General features: G+C 60.2%; 1 protein-coding gene across 1 annotated transcript; it reads left to right on the top strand.

Annotated features, from left to right (window-relative positions):
- Positions 1-8154: 8154 nt before the first annotated feature.
- On the top strand, positions 8155-18725 carry Gpa33 (glycoprotein A33). Its single transcript, XM_027922855.2, has 5 exons — positions 8155-8245; positions 12175-12330; positions 17173-17292; positions 17914-18049; positions 18431-18725. Exons 1-5 carry the CDS (start codon positions 8155-8157, stop codon positions 18561-18563), a joined length of 636 nt encoding a protein of 211 aa, XP_027778656.2. The 3' UTR covers positions 18564-18725.
- The last annotated feature ends 1721 nt before the right edge of the window (positions 18726-20446 follow it).

The raw sequence follows: 20446 nt of genomic DNA on the forward strand, positions 1-20446 counted from the left end.
TATTTATTACTGTCTGACTCACTGAGAGCTGGACAGCACTGGGGCAGCCACGCCTCCCTCGTCTGGCAGGGAGTCTGGACACAGGCGCCCAGCCCATTGCTGGCTAGGTGCTGAGGGACAAGCACCCTCCCCTCCGACACCCCCCCCCCCCGCCCCGTGACTGACGGCTTGCCCTCCCTGCCTCCCTCCTGCTGGTCCCCCTCCCTGTCTCCCAGGCTGCCTCTGCTCCTCTCCAGGGGTCACATTCTTGGGACACTAGCTTCTCTAGCAGGAGCTGGTGCCCTCACTCCGTGTGGGCGTTCCTGCCCGGGGACAGCACATGGGCGTGGAGGGGACATCTGGTGGCTCTCACACCTCCCCTGCTGGGAGCGCTCGGCTGGGGCCTGGGGCCTCCTCCCCGCTGCTCGGCTGGCGTGGCTCTTGCCCAGTCCCTGGAGTGGCCCCTCTGCCCAGGGCACCGACGGTCCCTCCTGGAGCCCTCCTCTTCCTGGGTGCTCCGCTTTCCTCGCCGCCCCGTGACCTGCCCTGGGGAGTAAGGAGCCAGAAATTCCTGGCGAGCACAGACCTGCCTCAGACTGCCGCTCCTGGTTGGGACCGTCACAAGTTCCCTGGGAGAGGGGTGTGAGGGGTGGACGGGCCGCCTCCTCCCAGGGCCAGGCTGGTCCTCCCCGTGAGGCCTGCTCCTCTGGCTCCTCCCCATTCCCAGTCTTGCTGGGAGCGCCTTCCCGGGAACCTTGGGCCACCCAAGGCTCTCCATCTTAGTTTGAGGGACTTAAGGACCTTCAAGGCCCTTCACAGCCCCTGGTTTCAGCTTTGTCACCTTCCGGGTCACGCGAGCTTCTTGACACCAAGGAGGCCCCAGGTCTCCTGGTCTTCACCTCCTGCTTGGCCTCGAGGCCACAAGAGTACTGTGCGTTCACTGCGGAGCGTGTGGGGAGTAAAGCGCTCCAGGCAGAGCCCCAGGGTGCCGCGGTCCCCAACCCAAGGATGGCTTACTGACCCTGGTTTGTTCTGTGGGGGTTGGTGGTGTTGAGACGGCTCTGCTCCCCCCGGCTTCACTCCTCATGTACACCAGTTTGACAGGGTGCATTGAGCCCGGGGCCAGGCCAAGGCCCAGCTCTAGGGAGCCTTCTGTTGGACTCCGCCCCCTTCACTGTCGTGGGGAGCACTTGGTGAGGCTGCTGCTGATGGTGACCTCTGGCTGCTTCCCAGGCAGGGACTGTGCCCAGGTCACTCACTCACCAGGACTAATAGGCCCCCAGCTCTGCCTAGACAACTTGGGGTTGAGCCAGCAAGTGGGGGGCTCAAGAGAAGTCTGGGGCACGGAGCTGGCACAGAGGGACATGCCACCTGTACCCACAGACCCACATGGCCTGAGAGTCACACCCATGGGCGATGCGTGCGGCCTGACGCAGTTCAGAAGAGTGGGCTGCAGTGAGGGCCGAGCGGTCCTGGGGGCTTTCTGGGCAGGGGGCCAAAGCTGGGACCTGGGAAGAAATTCACTGAATTGATCTAATTTGTGGATCCTAAAGATCCGTGTCGATCAACATCTCAACGGGCTTGTTCAAGCCTCCAGTCCCTGACCCTCTCACTGTCCCTCGGCTGCCGGCTTGGGAGCCCCTGGGGACTTTCCACCTGGGATGCAGAACACACCTGCCTGCTTCTCCCTGGAGAGCCTTTCTCAGCGCCAGAGCCTGCGTCTAGCTCTGGGGCCGCTGGTCCCACCTGGCCTCGGCATCTCCTCCCTAGCCGAGGAAGTGGTTTCTCTGAACAAATGGATCTTCCTGATGGAGGCCCTGCTGGCCGTTTCCCCAGGGCCCCCTAATGTGCTGTGGAGGCCTCAAGCAGCCAGTCTGTCGAGCGTTTCATTATCCTCCTTCGAGGTACTCCTTTCTGCTTGGTCTCAAGAGACAGTTTACTATCTTCTTAACAAACCTTAATTATTTACAAGCAACCGTGGAGGCCTCAAGCTGGGCCTCCACTCCCTGCCTCCTCAAGTGGTTAGGTGACTCTTGTTCTGTCTGGGGCACCTGGCACACTCCATGTCCCCTCTCGGGCTCCTCGGGTCCTCTGTTTTATTGAGGTATTTTCCAGGAGTCCTTGGGATCTTCGTTTCCGGTGGCGAGCTCCACACTCCCTCAGTCTAGTTCCCCGTGGCTCCTTCCTAGGCTACCCAGGGCATTGCTGCAGCCCCCCCTGCGTTCCCAGGGCATTGCTGCAGCCCCCCCTGCGTTCCCAGGGCATTGCTGCAGCCCCCCCCGCGTGCCCAGGGCATTGCTGCAGCCCCCCCTGCGAGCTCAGGGCATTACTGCAGCCCCCCCTGCGAGCTCAGGGCATTGCTGCAGCCCCCCCTGCGAGCTCAGGGCATTGCTGCAGCCCCCCCCCCGCGAGCTCAGGGCATTGCTGCAGCCCCCCCCCCCGTGTGCCCAGGGCATTGCTGCAGCCCCCACCCCTGCGTTCCCAGGGCATTGCTGCAGCCCCCCCTGCGTTCCCAGGGCATTGCTGCAGCCCCCCCGTGTGCCCAGGGCATTGCTGCAGCCCCCCCTGCGTTCCCAGGGCATTGCTGCAGCCCCCCTGCGAGCTCAGGGCATTGCTGCAGCCCCCCCTGCGTGCCCAGCCTGGGCTGAGCCGGGTGAGGTGCAGTCGCAGGGTGGCAGCTGGAGAGCAGAGCTGGGCCGGGATAAACAGCCGCTCGGTGGTGGCGCCCTCCATCTTTCCTTTCCCAGCGCTGGGAGGGAACCCGAGCCTGGCCCTGGCTGGTGCCGGGCAGGTGCTCTGCCGCCCAGGTGCAGCCCTGCCCTGCAGCAACCCTGAGTGAGAGGCGTGGTCTCCTACCTTACTGTTGAGGAAGCTGCGCACAGAGAAGTTAATGAGGCTGAGGAGCGACACAGCCAGGAACAGGAGGAGGACTCCACGGGAGAGTGAGGGGCCTCCTGGAGGAGGCTGCTGGCCAGCCCCCCACCAAGCCCTGTAGCAGGAGGAGCTCGGGCCCTGCTCTGCCGGCCACCTGCCCCTGGGGGGACAGGATGGTCATCAGCACCTACCAACTTGGCTCAGAGTGGGAAAAAAGGGGAGAGGGGACCCAGAGTAGGAAGGAGACTTCTGGAGCAGGAGGGGCGCAGGTCGAAGCAGCACCAGACGGGGTCGGGGAGGCGGCTCTGGGCAGTGGGAAGGTGCCCCCACCATCCCCCTACAAGGAAGCAGAAAGGGGGCAGTTGGAAGCTTCTAGAAAGGAATCTCCCCCCTTCCCAGTTTTCCAGTCATGGATCACCTGTCCCTCCTGGTGACTTTGGCACATCCGAGTGGGGACCAAAATGTCCCACAGAAGAGAAAGTGAGGGACAGTGGTCCTGAGGCCTGTGGGAAGAAGTGAAAGGAACAGGTTAGGATCGCGGAGAAGTCGTCCCATGTGTCACCGCCATTGACCTCAGAGCAAGGGCAGTGTCTGAGCCCGGGAGGGGCTGAGGTTCCACCAGGCAGATAACCAGGTGGCCTGAGGCACAAGGTTCTTAAGCCTGTCTGGGGCAGTGGGGAGCGTGAGTGAGCCCCAGGGCTGGGACCAGTCCTCTAACGTCCTTCTCAGGTTTACAGTCGACCTTCGCCCCTTTTCCTTTATTTCTTTGAAGCTCTTTCTCATCCATTCCTGTCTTCCCTCGCAAATCTATTAGCATAAAAGGACCTGACTCACTGTTGTCATGATCTCTAAGGTGGATCTGTTCTCTGGTTACCATCATTAGCAATTGCCAGTCCTTTGGAGAGCTCACCTGGGACAGCGGTGGGTGGTTGTCTTCTGGGATTAACTCCTACCCAGGGGGCACCTCGGCAGCAGCCCACGGCGGGGGAAGGAGAGGTGTGTGCTGTGGAGTAGCAGCTCTCATTTGCTGAGCGCCAATTTTGAGTTAGGAACCCCCAAAGGAAGTCTGCGTTTCATGTCACCTAGTCCCCATACAATCCACCCCCAAGTGAGGACCCTGTGGCACAGAGAGCTAAGTCGACTGCCCAAGGTTGTGCTTTGAACAGAGAAGGGTCTGGAGCCCTGCACTCAGCTCTCTGCCGCTACTTCCCCAGTGGCCGGGGAGGGGCGTGTGATAAGGACCGTGGGGCGCAGACCAGGGGATACAAGGTCAAAGGGGAAAGGGTGGCCGCCCTGCAGGAGGCGAGGCTCGCTGCCTCAGCCCTGCGTGTCCTGTATCTGGAGGTGACACCTCTGCCACGTGTGTGAAGCCCGAGAGCCGAGGGGTCCAGACCAGCGGTGGACGCTGCTGCCCTGCAGTTCCCAGCTGCTTCTTGGTTTCCCTCCTGCCAGCGAGAGTCGTCCTTGGAGTTTGGTCACTGAATTAATCCTCGTGTGAGCCCATTTCATGTCCACAGACTGTGCCCCCGGGAGATGACCTCTTGGTGGGCAGAGCAGGGGCCTGGTCCCCATCGTCGGCACATATTAACTATTCGAGGGGGACGGACGAAGGCAGGTGGAAGTTCTGGGACAGCAGGTGGATCCTGTGGTCCCGCCCTCTGGGGCTGCCTGTCAGATGGCCTTGCTGCCTGCTGGCCAGGTGCTGGCTGTCGAGGCTGGGTCAGCTGCTAAGCAGAGCACATTGCTTGACGTCCCTGACCCTGTGGCAGGGGTAACAAGTCTCTACTGTCAAGGAAACTGGGAGAATACATGAGAGAACTGCAAGATGCCTACAGGGGGCTGGCGCCAAGCTATGGTAAAGCTGGCACGGAGTGACGAGCGGAGCCCTGACAGTGTCGTCCTGTGTTCCCCCCTCTGGCTGCTGGCTGGATCCTGACCAGCAGAGATGGCATTGAAAGTCACTCCCGGGAACACCCTCATCCCTTTACTCTCACCACACACATCAGTTAGTAGATGAAGAAGTCCCATGGGAGGCCAGCAATCTGTGTCGAGGTCTCCTGTGACCAGGCACAAGGAAACATGGATGCACGGTCTCTTTTCTCATTTCCCCAACAACTCTGGGAAGTCAGTATGAAGACTCCTATTTTACTGATGAGAAAATGAGGCTTAGAAAATCTGCGGAGATGGGAGGAGGTGGGGCTGAGGTGGCAGCCAGGCTTGGCCACCGGATGCACCGAACCTTTTCATGATGCTGCGGGGTGGAGATGCCTGGACCAGGCACAGGCGCTGGCCTCCCTGCCCTGGAGGACAGTGGAGGTCTTTGGCCACCATTGCTGTGGTGGCAGCCGGATCTGAGGCCATCAGGACAGGAGGGCTGGGCATTCTGGCAGAGGTCCCATGCCGTGCCTGGTGACGTCCATGTCGTTACCTTTGCATGGCTTTCCTGCTTTCTTTCCAGTCTGGGTGACCGTCAATGCCATCTCTGTGGAAACCCCGCAGGAAGTTCTTCGGGCTGCCAGGGGAAAGAGTGCCACCCTTCCGTGCACCTACCACACTTCTGTCCCTGACAGAGACGGATTTATTCAGTGGGACAAGCTTCTAAGGACTCATTCGGTAAGGCTCCATGAAAGGCCGGGGCATCACGGGGATGGGTATCACCTGACCGTGACCCCTCGGAAGGCCAGCAATACAAGGTCTTCTGATACCGTCCGCAGAATCAACTGCACCTGTGGGGTGGGCTGGGCAGGAGCAGGTGTGTCAGGTGAAGGACCGCTGGAGTACATCATCTTCATTTTCAAAGTCACCTGTCCCCAGATCTCTCCACTGGCCAGTCTTGAATGACCTGATTGTTCCACTAGAGTCAGTCCTCTCTTTGATTAGCAGACTCCTCATTCTAAGGCCGGGTCATTTGATGGGGCCCTCCCTGCCTCCTGGGGCTTCTTTTGGAGAGTTTGCAGGAGTTCTGTTTTATTTTCTCCTTCTACTTATAAACAGATGATATAAACCCCTGGTTCAAAAGTCAGAACTTTATAAAACGTGTCCATTGAGAACCTGCTCCCACCTCACCCCTGTTCTATCTGCACGGCTCCACACCCTGGTCCCCTGGTCCCCCTGGTATGGTGGCACCGTCTGCACGTGCTCCTCTGCCCCCGTGGCTTGCTTTCACCCCCACAGTCGACTGAGCTCGCCCGTGTTTCCACTATGAGCCTTTGGGACCCAGAGGCCCCCAGCACCCGGGCGGTCTCGCCCTGGCTCTCTCCAAGCCCCCCTGGTCCCTTTGAGTGACACCACCAGGCTTGCCACTTCTCCACTCCTTCACTGGTGGCTTTATCTAGCCTGCGGGTCGGAGAAGACCTGACTGTCACTGCCCCCAAACCCTCACCCAGCTGTGCTCGCCTGCTCTTCCGGGTCATCCTCGGACACGCCAGGCAGCCCCTGGGGAAACGGAGCCAGCAGTTCTTCCGACAGACAGCACTCCTTCCTCGCGTTTCCTCTTTGGGCTGCCGTGCCCTGATTCTAAACCCTCTCCAACCCTGGGGCCTGCCTCTTCCACGCTCCAGCCCGTCACCCGAGTGTACCACCACGACCTGGTCTGGGGCCAGCGCCTTCCACCTGAGTTGTGGGACTGTTTTCTTGGTGGATCCCCTTTCCCCTTCCAATTCATTCTGTGCCCCACTTTAAGGACCAACTTCCTAAAATCTGAGACTCTAGGGCCTTCGAGGTAAGATGCAAACTCTTCAGCCCCGCGCAGGCCTCCCCCAGGGCTGGCTTGGCAGGGGCTCCAGAGCTCAGGTCCAGAGCCAGGTGCCCAGCTGGAGCCCCAGCTCTGCCGCTTCCTGGGCCACGCGGCCTGGGAAGAGGCCAGACCTCGGGGTGCGCTCTGCCTCACGGGATGCAGCTGGAATCCTGAGATCCACCGCGTGGGGTGTGAGCTGACACACGCCAACTGCCGGGACGCAGCCAACGCGTGGCAGGCACTGCCCAAGGAGCAGCCGCCACTGGCCTCCCCCGCCCCCTCCCTGCCAGCCTCCCTCCAGCTCCTTCACACTGACCACCGACTGGTCCGTTTGCCCCGACGTCCACGGGCTCCTCCCGGCACAGCCAGCCCCAGCCCTCTGCTGGCTAGTTCTTTGTTATTTTTCAGGATTCCTAGCCCCTCTCTTAGGAAGCCCCGGACCTCCACGCCTAGAAGTGATGCCTGTCTTGGGCAGTCCCAGCGCTGGCCTTAGAGGTTGCCAAGTGTGGCTGCCCGCCAGCCCATCACTCTTGGGGAAGAGCCCCCGAGTTACCGAGTTACCCACCCCCGAGGGCCAGGAGCCAAGGCTGCCTTGCCTGAGCTACCTGCTGTGTCTTCACTGCAGCTCTCTAAGGCAGGCACAAGAGGAAATGGAGTCACAGAGAGGTCAAGCACATGCTCAAGGTCCCCCCAGCAGTGAGTGGCAGAACTGGGGTTAGAAGACAAGCAGCCTGGCTGGAATGTCCGGGTTCAGCTCCGCCATGTGCTGTTAGGCCAAGAATCAGTTATCAGCAAATGAATGACTTCCAAAGCCAGGAGTCAAGAAAATAAAGGGAGCTGGGCTGTGCTGCACGCTGTCCTCCCAGCAGCTCAGTGGTGAGGCAGGAGTCCCGAGTTCAAATCCAGCCTCAGCTGCTTCGGAAGGCCCTAAGCAACGCAGTGAGACCCTGTCTCTGAATAACAAGGGCTGGGGATGTGGCTCAGGGGTTGAGTGCCCCTGGGTTCAATCCTCAGTATCAAAAAAATAAAAATAAAGTAAAAGAAAACAGAAAAGAAAGTGAGTTGGAAGCCCTGGGTGGTTGCACGCGGCAGGTGCTCGGTAAGCACGGGCTGTCTGAATGGGAGGAGACAAGGGGCGGGTGATCAGCAAGAGAGGCCCCAGGGATCCCAGAAAGCCCGCTGCCCACACAAGTGCCCCCGGGGGCTGAACTGCCCTGCCCTTTCCCAGGGTCCCGGTCCTTCCACTTAAGGTGAATCCTAAGACCTCCTAGAGGGACAGGAGCAGAAGGCACCACCCATGGGCACCTGCGCTGGCTCTGGTCCAAGGGGCCTGCGTCTGTGCCTCTGGCGTCTCGGGGTAGCCAATAAGGGCCACCAAGGACAGGCCCAGGTCAGGGCCTTGGGGGAGAGGACCAAGTGGCATTTCTTATTCCTCTCAGGAAAAAGTGGTCATCTGGACATTTAAGACCCAAAGCTATATCTACGGCGAGCGTTATGAGAATCGCGTCAACGTATCAAGCAATGTTGGGCAGTCGGACGCCTCCATCACCATCGACCAGCTGACCATGGATGACAACGGCACCTACGAGTGCTCCGTCTCGCTGCTGTCAGACATGGTGGGCACCTCCAAGTCACGCGTCCGCCTGCTGGTCCTTGGTGAGTGCTGCGTCTCTCTCCTGGGGGGTGGGAAGAGGCTGGGGCCAGTAAAAGCACCTGGTGGTAAGGTACTTGGTGATAAGGCAGGGTATTTGGTGGCAAGGTACTTGGTGGTAACGTACCTGTGGTAAGGTAAGCAAGTTGCCCAGTGATGAGGCAAGGTACTTGGTGGTCAGGTACTTGGTAGGTGGTACCGTGGTAGGTTCCCCAGGTAAGACGACAGGCAGCAGTGGCTTGCCAGTCTGTCCCAGGGCAGGGCCCACTGCTCCCCCTTTGAAATGTGGGCTGCCTGAGTTCTCCACAAATGGCAGACTGTTCCAGAGATCGGAGAAGGAGAGTCTGGAGTGTCCCACCCGGAGCTCTTCTCCCCACACCAACTCCTCCCTTTCCATGACAAACTCATGAAAGAGAAGAAAAAGAGAAGCCCCAAATCCTGTTGTGCCTCAATATGGGACTCTTGGGGCCACGTGATGACTGAGGTAGTGCGCCTCTCCCTGTCCTAGGGCAGCTCCCAGAGGAAGACCCCACACCACCCTCCCACGCCAGCCCTCCCACGCCAGCCCTATAGACACCACTCTCAGGCTCCGCTACCTTTGGGTTTTGTTTGTTTTCCGTGGTGCTGGGGTGGAACCCAGGGCCTCACACACGCTAGGCAAGCGCTCTGCCGCTGAGCCCCAGCCTCAGCCCCTCCGCTACTTTGGAAGACGTTCTGAGACAACATTCTTCTTAGACAAGTGACTTATTGGAATGTATGGTTTTGGAAGGGCCCCAAAGATCATCTACTTCAATATCCTCGGTTTTAAGATGAGACAGAGAGGAAGAAAGCAACTTCTCAAAGCGAGTATTGGAAAAACCTCAGTGGGCGCCACGTAGGCCCACTGTAAGGAGCAGCCCTACCCTGGGAGGCAGCAACTCGTCAAACCTTTTTCTGTTTAAAAGGTCACTTTTCTGTTTCTTTCCCCTTCACGGCACCTGGCAGTGTTTTATTTCTAATTGCATAAGGGGATGCTTGACTGCTTGAAAGCATTTCAGGGAGCCAGACTGCATAGCCACACAAGCTAGTGCTGTATAGACAACCGCAAAGACCAGCTCCACCCTCCTCTGTGGGCCGCCCGGGCAAGGCAAGCAGGTCCTCCTGCTCCCTCAGGCTCCTTCCAAAGCAGGACAGTAATATAAAGATCATTCTGCAACCTGATTTTTCTTTATTCTTCATGCACATTTCTCCTGATCAACTCAGATAGACCCACCCAGTCGCGGCGTAAACTCTGCCACCTGGATGTATCATGATTATTCAACTGTTTCCTATGGTGCACATCAAGGCAGTTGCCATTTCCCCCACAGGGACCATGCTGTCATATGACCCCGGTGCGCACACACACGGAGATATATATGTTGGGGTCAGTTTAAACAGCCCCAGGTCCTTTCACTCCGTGTCAAGAGCCAGCCTGAGGGTGAAGGACACAAGTTCAATCTGAAATCACATCACTCAGTGAAATCAATGTTTTGCTTTTAAAAAGAAAGAGATCAGTTTGTCCTACATGCTACGAACAATTCTTGGAAGTTTTCTTCCGCAGGGCCGCTGTTGGGCGGAGACGGCCGGCTGCGCGGTGGCCTGCTGTGGGTCCCTGTATCTTGGAGCAGGTGCGCAGCGCCCGCGCGGCCTCTGGCGCCCCCTGGCGTCTGCCGCGGGGGCGAAGCGTCCCGCTTCCCAGGGGTGGCCCGGGAGGCAGAACCCGCGCCCCTGTGGCTCAGTGGAGGTCGCCCTGCTTCTGGTGGGAGCCCAGTGAGGGCAGGGGCGGCCTGCAGAGGCCAGGGCGCTGTGGAAAGCTCACCTCCTGGGGCTGGCTGCTGCCTTCTTGCCATCATCTCAAATTGGGCTCCTGAGAGAATTCAGGATGTGATTTCCAGGCTTTCCCCATCACGCTGCTGGTCTTCGAATGCTCCAGAATCATCATCATCATCACCCCCCCCCCCCCTTAATGCCTCTGGAGATGCAGTTGGCCTTGGTTACTCCCCTTCCCCTTTGTCGCGGTTCACGGAGCTACCTGACCTAGCAGGGCTCCAGGTGCAGCCCCACACTTGGTGGGACTTGGTGGGACTCTGGCCGGCTGGGGCTCCTCCAGGTGTTGGGGCTCCTGCCGGCTCCCCTGTGGCCTGAGGGCCGCGCCTCCTGGTGAAGGCTGCCTGGGAACAAGAGGGAAAGGTCGGGCAGCAGAGAGCCCTGTTCTGTACCCCCCTGGAGCTCAAGAGAGAAGACGTGGAGCAGCAGGCCTGTCCTGGTTCCTTGGAAATGTCACTTCCTCTTGTCCCCCAGGGACCTCTCATCCCCAAAGTGGGCAAGAAGGCAGCTGGTTCATGGTCTTCCGGGGCAGCCTCCCTGGGTTCATGCTGCTGCAATCCTGGGGAACTGGGCTGGCGTATAGGAGGACTGGATTGGATCCTCTGCCCCTTAGGTTTAGGGACTGTCCTCCTGGGAGCAGCAATGAGCAAGTGCGTCTGATGAGTTATCCCTCCTCCTCACGCCTGGCTGGCTCCCTGGCAGCTAGGGATGTTGGACACACCCAGCAACACACCTGTTTTCAGAGAGCACTGCAGCTGCTGGCCAGGGCAGGAAGGTGTGTCCTGGACAGCTGTTCCCCGTAACTTCCGGGTGGGGCCCAGATTGGGATGACAATCAATGCTCAGTGACTGTGCACCTGGATGGCAGAAGTGGTGGCATTGTTCAACGGCAAGCAAGCCATCCCAGGGGGCATGTGAATGTGCTCTCCCCCACCCTCCAGCAAGCTCCGAGCCTTCGCACACAGAGCCTTCAGTCGGCCTGGCCCGGAGTGCCCCGCCTCTCCTCTGGCCCACCCAGCTCCACTGTCGCCTCCTGTACCCCCACTCTCCTTCATGTCCCAGCCGTGTGAGAGCGGGCCTGGCTGTCTGCCTGGAGGCAGTGAGACTGCTTGTCCTTTGCCCCCGGGGTTCCCTGGTGCAGTGTCCAGCACTTTCGGCATGACAGTGCCCAGTAAGGCAGGCCTGCTGACGCACCCTACACCGTGGCCTGTGAAGGCCGCTGGGGGAAAGGCTCCAGGCCCCAGGGAGGCTGTGGGTAGCTGAGGATGTGGGTAGTTGGTGGCCTGTGGGTTTGCAACCTCTTTGCTGGGGCTTCCCTTTCTTATCCCTGCCCCTGTGTCCCTTTGGTCTCAGTGGACACCTCTGGGGCTGCCCAGGGTCCCTCCTGCCATGCCAGGGCAGTGATGTGTTTTCTGAGCACAATGCGGGAAGGGGCCAAAGCAAAACCAGAGAACGTCACTGAGAGGTCAGAGCTGAAGGGCTCTCGAGAGCCTTTGACCGAGGGGTGGCCAACACCAGGTCCAGGCCACTGCCTGTTTCCACAGGTCTAAAGCGTTATTTAAAAAGCAGTCGCAGTAACACAGTCCACAGATGTAAAAGCATCGCCTCTAGCCCTCTACGGAGAGGTGTGATGTCCCTAATTTTGCAGATAGGAAGGTGGGGGACCTGAGGGAGTGGGATTTCCCCAAAGTGGCGAGGGGTGTGCAGTGGGCGCTGGGTCTGCAGTCAGGAGAACTGGGAGCTATCCCAGCTCGCCAGCACCCATGAGAGGTGTCCCCTCTGGGCCTCAGTTCCCCATCTTTATGATGGCCACATTGGACTGCCTTCAAAATCCCGTACTCTGAAGTAGAGAGCACAGGAACCAAGCTGCGGCGCCCCTGCCCGACGCCATGCTGGCCACGTGCATGCTGCCTCTCAGCGGGCGACAGCAGGAGCCCATACTTTGAAGTGAAGTGATCTCCCAGCGTTCCATCTCGCCACCGAGCGCAGATTCCTCGGCCTGGGAACGAACACGGTGGTCTGTGCGTGGATGTGTGTTGGGGAGGCAGGTGGCGGCCCACCCCATCCAACGTGCTCCTTCTCCTTCCCAGTGCCACCCTCCAAGCCGGACTGCAGCATTGAGGGAGAGACAGTGATTGGGAACAACATCCAGCTGACCTGCCAGTCAGCAGAGGGCTCCCCGGCCCCGCAGTACAGCTGGAAGAGCTACAACACCCAGAACCAGGAGCGGCCACTGGTCCCGCCAGGTGAGGGACAGCGGGGGAGGCGAGGGCGGCCGGGAGGCAGGGCTGACCAGTCAGATGCCCTGGAGGGCTGCTCCTCCACTGGGCGCTTGTGATTCTGGGGCCTTCCATTCAAGCACTGGTATCTCATAAGGCCTACCTGGCAGGTATTTGTGAGAAATGAAAATGATTCATGGGAAGCACTTAGCAGAAGCACTCAGCAGAAGCACTCAGCAGAATCACTTAGCAGAAGCATGTGATAAGTGCTGTCTCAGTTTCCTCGTTCCCCATCCTATTCTTCTCCTGTGAAAGCACAAACTGACGGCCACTCTGCGCAGAGGCACTGGTGGGATTTTAGTTATGACCTAAAGTGTACATTTGAGGCCCTGAGTCTAAGCTTGTGGCTGCACCCAAGAGGGGAATGTCCTAGTCCCACCTCCTGTCTGAATCCCATCCCAGTCCACCCAGGCTCACCACCCCCTCCTCTGCAAAGTCACCACCCGTTTATGGCCCTGCCCCCAGTCTCACCACATGGGCCACAAGGAAGGAGGCGGGAGGTTTGGCTCCTGTTGCCAGGAGACCAGTTCTGTGCTGGGCAGCTGGTATTTGACCTTTAAGTCCAGAGAGAAGCTAGGAGGGAAAAAGAGTTCTACAAATATTATACTGCCTTCGCCTGGCGCCGGCCCGTGTGGAAAGTCCTGCATGAGCGCACCAGCTGCCCGCCGCTCACCCAGTGCTGCACCCTCCTGAGGACAGGGATGAAAGGGCCTGAAGGGTCCCTCAGGGAGGCCGGCCTCTGCCGTGGGCCTCAGCACCTTCTGGGAGCCTCACAGGGCACCGGGTCCCAGCCCTTCTGCCTCTCCCGGGAGAGACCTCTCTGACCAGGAGCCAAAGCTTAGTTCTCAGGTGATCCCTGGGGGGGGGGGGGGTCTGAGAGCCAGGCAGGAGGTTGGAGGGAGCAGCTTTGTCCTGCCTCAGTCAGAATGGGGACCTTGGGGGACAGGCAGGGCTGTGCATGGCCCCACTAGTGCCAGATTCAAGTTGAGGTCCCGAGGAGAGGCTCTCCCATCCCACCTGCCACGGGCCCGGAACCTGTCCCCATCTTCTTCCTCTGCGTGTCGGTCCGAAACCTGTTCTGACTTTTAAAACACTGCAGCCCACCATGGTGGCATGGCCCCTCCGACCTCCTGCATTCGCAGACAGAATGTCCGACATCAGAGATCGGTCCCTTCTGACTTGGCGCTCAGTGGAAACAAACTAGCAGAGAAAGGAACAGGGATCTGCAACCAGGAAGCCAGGATTTCTCCTCTTGTAGCTGCGAGTGTCTTGCAGCCTCTCTGCCCTTACTATCTTTATCTGAGAAACAACAAAACCAGGAGGAGCCTAGTCACCTTCCTGGGAGGCTGTGGGCAGGGCTGGAGGAGCTCACCCAGGGGAGACCTCTGAGCACACTTTGTAGCCCATGCCGGTCAGCTGAGTTCCACATACTGGAAGGAAGAGGATTCGAATATCAGGGAAGGAGGCTGGAATACTTTAGGAAAGGCGGTGGTAAAGGGCAGGGGTGGGTCAGGAGGATCCTGAACCCCCAGGGTGAGCGGTGGCAGCCAGAGCTCATGGACAAGCCACAGTGGCAGGGGATGGGCAGAAAAGTCAGGCCTTGATAACCCGACATTCGTGTCTGGGGGGACCAGGGCTTCTGGGAGGGGAACTTCTCACAGCAGCAACCAAGTGAAGGTGGGAGGCAATGGCTGTCCCCTTTGTGTACCCCTTAGCCACAAGGTGTCACCACTGCAGCAGAAACGGCAGTTTCCCTGGATTTCAGAACTGATCAGTCCCTTTACAAGGCAGCTTGGAGCCCCAGCTCCTTCACAAAGGCCGACCCACAGAGTGGTGTGCCCGGCTCAGAGCAGCTGTGCCCCACGCTGCCCCATCCGCCAGGTACCATCTGCAGGGCGCTGAGTGTGCCTGGCCTTAGACGGAGTGTCACCTTGTCAAGCTTCAGGTCTAAGCTTACCCAGGGTCTGCAAGCACTTCCCACAGCGTGTTCCTCCCCACAGCGTGTTCCCCTCTTAACAAGATCCAGTGCACTGAGGAAATGGGACCACTGGTGCCATAAACCCTTATCAGAGATTCCCAGGGCCGGCTAGCACCTGGGGACATGGAGAGCTGTGCCTTGGGGAGCGCATTCACGCCTGCCCAGAGACACCTAAGCTGGCTTCGCCCATGGACCCCCTTGCCAGGAGCAGAAGTGTTATTCTGGAACACGCAGGGGGGATTCCAGGGCAGAAAGGGCAGTCTCTGAGAGAATCCAGGGGTCAGTGCCCCGGTGAGCAGGGAGGAATTAGAAGAAAGTACTGCATTTGTGAGAAGATCGAGGGAAAGCAGCCCGAGGCCATGTGGTGAGGTACGGGGTCTGGTGGCATCCGCTCCCGCAAGGCTCCCTCCCAGCCTTCAGAACACACGGAACCTCTCGCTCTCGGCTCCAGCAGCGCCATTGGGACTTTGTTCTGTGTTTTCTCCTCTGTGGGCTGAACGGGCCAAAGGACAAGGCCCTCTTTGGTGGTCCTTAGCTGTGGTCAGCTTATAGGCTCCAGGTTAAACCAACTGGGGGGACATCTGTGGGTCCCCTGCACATCCTCATAATGGGCGTGCGTTGCTTTCATCGTGTGATCTTTGAAGGACAGTTGTGGTGTTCTCCAGGGAGTTCGAGACCTGAACAGGACTTTTGTGTCCAGGACCTGGAGATGGGCGCCCTTGGAGGGCTGAGCACGTGGAGGGTTCTGTGCACTGCGTGGCACATCCAGACAGGAAAGGCTGCCAGGCGGGGCTTCCCCCTGGGGAAGGGGCAGGAGACTAAGCCACGTGATGGACAGGCCAGGCCTATAACTTGTCACCAGGAGAGGAGCTGGACTTGTTGCTGAAGGTTAGGGGCAGCTCTGGATCAGCGAGGGCAGGACAAGGGCCCAGGAGGGCATGTGACCAGCAGGTGGCAGCAGGTGTGGAGGCTGGCTCTGCAGTCAACAAGGAGGCCGGGTCTCCAGCTCCTCCCTGAGGCTGCGGCTGCTCCCTCACTCGGGGTGGTGTCTTCACTCCACTTCCCAGCTGAGGCTCAGAGAGGCTGGCTCCCTGGAGCCATGGGGGCAAGAGAGCCTAGCCAGAGCCTGCCTCCTCCCCAGCCCACACCACACGCCCACACCCCAGACCCCGACACCCATACCCCCACACCTCCACACCCCTACACACCCCCACACCCACACACCGCACACCCCACATACCCACACCCTCACCTCACACCCACACCCCAACACCCTACACACCCACACCCCCACACCCCTACACCCCCACACCCACACACCCCACATCCCACATACCCACACCCTCACCTCACACCCACACCCCAACACCCCTACACACCCACACCCCCACACCCCTACACCCCCACACCCACACACCGCACACCCCACACCCCTACACACCCACACCCCCACACCCCTACACACCCACACCCCACACCCCTACACACCCACACCCCAACACCCCTACACACCCACACACCCACACACCGCACACCCCACACCCCTACACACCCACACACCCACACACCCACACCCCCACACCCCTACACACCCACACACCCACACACCCACACCCCTACACACCCACACCCCCACATGCCCACACCCTCACCTCACACCCACACCCTCACCTCACACCCACACCCTCACCTCACACCCACACCCCCACACCCCACACCCATACCCCCACACCCACACACCCCTACACACCCCCACACATCCACACACCCCACACCCCCACACCCTCACCTCACACCTCTACACACCCCCACACTCCACACCCCCACATCCTCACCTCACCCCCACACCCCTACACCCCTACACACCCCCACACCCACACACCGAACACCCCACACACCCACACACCCACCCCACATGCCCACCCCCACACTCCACATGCCCCACACCCACAAACCCGCACACCCCCACCCCACACCCCCACACCCCCATACCCACACCCCACACCCCCATACCCCTACACACCTATACCCACACCCCACACCCCCACACCCCACACCCATACCCCCACACCCCCCCACACCCACACACCGCACACCCCACACACCCACCCCACATGTCCACCCCCACACCCCACCCCCCCACACACCCCCCCACACCCCCCACACCCCCATACCCCACACCCCACACCCCCACACCCCCACACATTCATACCCACGCCCCACACCCCCCACCCCACCCTCCCACACACCCCACACCCACACCGCACCCCACGCCCCACACCCACACACCCCACACCCCACACCCCCACACCCCACCCTCCCACACCCCTACACACCCACACCCCCACCCCACCCTCCCACACACCCACACCCCCACCCCACCCTCCCACACACCCACACGGCACCCCACACTGCACTCCCCCAGCGCAGGCGCACACCCTCGGGGCAGACACCTGTGCTCAGCGCCTGGCCTTCCGAGCTAGGTCTGGGTGGTGAGCAGCCTTCCAGCCGTGAAGCACCCTCCGAGCCCCGCTCCGGTGCTTCCCTGGAGCCCTCAGGCCACACCAGGCCGCGTTCACCAGCAGCACCTCATGTCCTGCCCTCGGGCTGCGGGGCAGGTGTGGCCAGCTCTGACCATGGTGGGGAAACAGGCTCAAGGGAGCCACGGGACCTGCCGAGGACGCAGGGCTAACCAGCCGCGCGCCACTGAGCCACCGTGGGCTTGGGCTCTGGCCACGGAGGTGGAGATTCCCCTGCCCAGAGCAAGCGGCTGCTGCGGCTCCGTCCGTGGGCCCTGCCTGCCCCGGCCTCACCCTCTGCTGTCCCCTCAGTCTCCGGCCAGACCGTCTTTCTGAAGAACATCTCCACAGACATGTCGGGCTACTACATCTGCACCTCCAGCAACGAAGCGGGGACGGACTTCTGCAACATCACCGTGGCTGTCAGACCCCGTGAGAGCCGTGGGGCGGGTGGCTGGCCGTGGTCCCAACTCAGCTGAGCCCCAGGGAGATGAACTGGGACTCCCTTAGGGCCACTCACTGGCAGGGCAGCATGGGGACCTGGGCAAGATGCCTCCTGTCCCAGGCCTGCCCTCACCTGGGGGCCAGTCTAGTTCCACTGGATCTTTGGAAGTGGAGCCTGAGACTTCAGCACCTGGCCTTCTGGAGGGTCCCAGTCCTCTGCCCCGAGGGTCACTCAGTGATCATGGGGCTGTACCCAGAGACAGCTGCCATGGCCCGGGCCCGTCTTTTTTTTAGCTAGACGCCAGGTCTAGCTCTAGCATGAGCTAGGAGCTGGCGGGACTAACACCTGAGGTCTCAGAGCTTAGGTGACCCAGGGTGTTGAGGTACAGAACCAGGGACCAATCTGTCCCTTCTCTAACCTGAGGAGTGTCCCTGGCCTGACTGGTCACGGTCCTGTAGACTATATCTTTGGAGGGGTGTGGCCAGAAGCCAACAGTGCCACAGGCCCAGAGGCTGGGAGGGACCTGCCCCAGCCCCCTGCACTGCCCGCTGCCCCCTGGCACGAGCCACGTCAGGGGCTGGGGAGTGAGCTGCTCTGACCTGTTGCAGCCTCCATGAACGTGGCCCTGTATGCGGGCATTGCTGGGGGCGTGGTGGCAGCCCTCCTCCTCATCGGCATCATCATTTACTGCTGCTGCTTCCGGGAAAAGGATGACAAGGAGGTGGACCGGGAGGACACGAGGCCGTGAGTGTGGGGCACAGCCATGGGGGGCCTGGGCAGCCCACTCCTCACAGGCACGTCCACCCCCTCTGGGGAACCTACTACGTGGGCACCCCTATTTTGTAGCTGAGAAAAGAGCAACTCACCCAACAGTCCCAGGGCTGGCTTCTGTGGTCTGTGCTTGGCCGGGGCCGGGCCTGGGCGGGTCCCTGTGCTGCTCCCTAGTGCCTGCAGGTCAGGTCTGTGGCACCTTCCTGCCCACTCCCTGCCTGACCCTCCCATGCAGGTCCCTTTGCAGTGGCGGTGGGGTGGCGGGGTGGAGGCTGCTCTTCCCATAGTCTGCAGGAGCCCAGCTTCCCGGTGCCCAGGTGAGGGACCTTTCCCCTCTGTCATCACTGCCTGCAGGAACCGGGCGGCTTACCAGGAGCCATCAGAGCAACTGAGAGAGCTTCCCAGAGGGAGGGAAGAGGAAGACGACTACAGGCACGAAGACCAGAGGAGCTCAGGGCGCGAATCCCCTGACCGTGCTGGACGGTGACAGGCCGCTGCAGCTGGGTGCAGGGAGGGTCAGGGCGTAGCCTCCTGCTTCTTGGCCTCCTTCTCTCCAGGCCCAGCTCTGTCCTCCAGCCCAGGCAGTGGTGGGAGCACTTCTTCCCCATGCTTGCTTCTGGGGGCCTGGCTGGCCTGGCTGAAGGAACCCCACCTCTGACCAACCCGCCAACCCACTCCCCTGAAAAATGACCCTTGCCCACGGCCACACCTAGTTCAGGGTCTGCCCCTAGACCTGGACCAGGCCACAGCCTCCAGCGGCTGAAGCTGGCGGGAGCTCCCGCAGGCGTGCACTGCATGTGGGCAGCCCTGCTCAGAACTGCCCGAGGACGCCATGCCAGCCCTGCAAGGGAGCCCAGCACCCAGAGGAGCACCCCACAGAGGGTTGTGCTTAGTGCGTTTTTGCTGAAAGAGTGAAAGAATAAATGAGTACGCGAAGGACTCCATTGTTCGCCTCACTCCCGGGCACACGCCAACTGGCCTTCAGCCTCCAGCTGCCCAGCCTCAGCTGGCCTGGAGTAGGAACCCCTGGGGCGCCCAGCCCTCACAGCTCCTGCTTCCCTGGAGTCCCCGCAGCGTGACTGGGAGCCTGTTTGGAAGGGCGGGCCTCCTTTGTGGGTCCTCTCTGATAGGACGGTGTGCCCCACTTGTCAGTAAGTTAACTGAATTGGTCTAAAATGAACACCCACGAGCTCACGGATGGTACAGGGGCCCCGTCCCCGTGGCTCCTCTCTTGGTGGCTCCCAGAAGGAGTGGCGAGCCCACTTCTGCCTCCCAGCCCACATGGTGCGCCTGGTGGAGGCTTGCCAACGCCTCAGCCTCGGCCCCCCGGCCAACCGCCCTGCCTGCTGCCTGGGGCCACCCCATGGCTGTTCTCATCCAAGCGCAGTTTACTGTTAAGCAAATATCGATGTCTTGTCTGGATGACCCAAGTGAGGAAGAGAACCAGGAAATCAGACCCATCACGTCAGCACGACAGCAGGTGTTTTGTAGGCACCTACTGTATGCCTGTCCTCTTGGTCCCCAGGACACCCTTAGGTGGGAGCGAGTCTCTGGTGGAGGAAGTGACCCAGCAACACCATTACCTGAGGGAGAGACCCACAGGACGTGGTGGGGCAGACAGCAGCCCGAGGCAGTCTGGGTTCTTCAAAGAGGAGGCGACCTCCAGGCTGCACCTTGATGCAGTGGACGTGAACTTATCTCAGTCTAGAAACTCAGTGGAATTTAGGTCGTTGCAGGTTCTCACTGTCAAAATCACCCCCAGTACGGTCTCCTTAGGCTGACTGGCACCCGTTCCCACTTCACGGTGTTCATGGACAGTTCAGAGACTCAAGGTGCTGCAGAAGAGTCAAAAGCCACCCAACTGGCCCTTGTTTGGCACTTGAGTCAGTTTTCACACAATCCTCCCTTGTGGTTTCAAATATTAAGGCATATGACAATGTTGGCTGTGCACGTCACCCAAGGACGGCCCTAGGCTGCTTAGAGATGTCCCCACAGGTCATATGTAGCTTTGGCTTGCTGCTCACATCCGTCCAGCAGATGGTTCTTTTTGTCCACCTGACCCAGGTCCATCTCACCTGGGGCCACCGTGCCCTCAGTGGCTGACTGGTCATGGAATCAGAATAGGACAGCTTGGTTACCATCAAGGAAACCTTGTCCTCTGTGCCAGTGTGACCAGACCTCTTATCACGTGCAGAAATTCTGGAATATTCTCTGGTCTTAGCCCCATCTCTGGATATTCTGACTTGTTTCGATTGGGGTGAGGCTAGGGATGGAGCCCAGGCCTTGTGCATGCCAGGCAAGCACACACCCTGGAGATTCCAGGGGGGGCCCTGGCACCTGCAGAAGTGGTTCTGTTGGGAAGTGTGGTCC

Source organism: Marmota flaviventris, chromosome 12 (genome assembly GCF_047511675.1).
Source record: "Marmota flaviventris isolate mMarFla1 chromosome 12, mMarFla1.hap1, whole genome shotgun sequence".
Taxonomy (NCBI): domain Eukaryota; kingdom Metazoa; phylum Chordata; class Mammalia; order Rodentia; family Sciuridae; genus Marmota; species Marmota flaviventris.

What these genes read in the sequence shown, in the direction of transcription:
- Gpa33 (XM_027922855.2), top strand. Translation starts at nt 8,155, where the DNA reads ATGGATGACAACGGCACCTACGAGTGCTCCGTCTCGCTGCTGTCAGAC. An exon ending in CGTCCGCCTGCTGGTCCTTG is followed by an intron (nt 8,246 to 12,174) that starts GTGAGTGCTGCG and finishes TCTCCTTCCCAG; the next exon opens with TGCCACCCTCCAAGCCGGAC. An exon ending in CACCGTGGCTGTCAGACCCC is followed by an intron (nt 17,293 to 17,913) that starts GTGAGAGCCGTG and finishes GACCTGTTGCAG; the next exon opens with CCTCCATGAACGTGGCCCTG.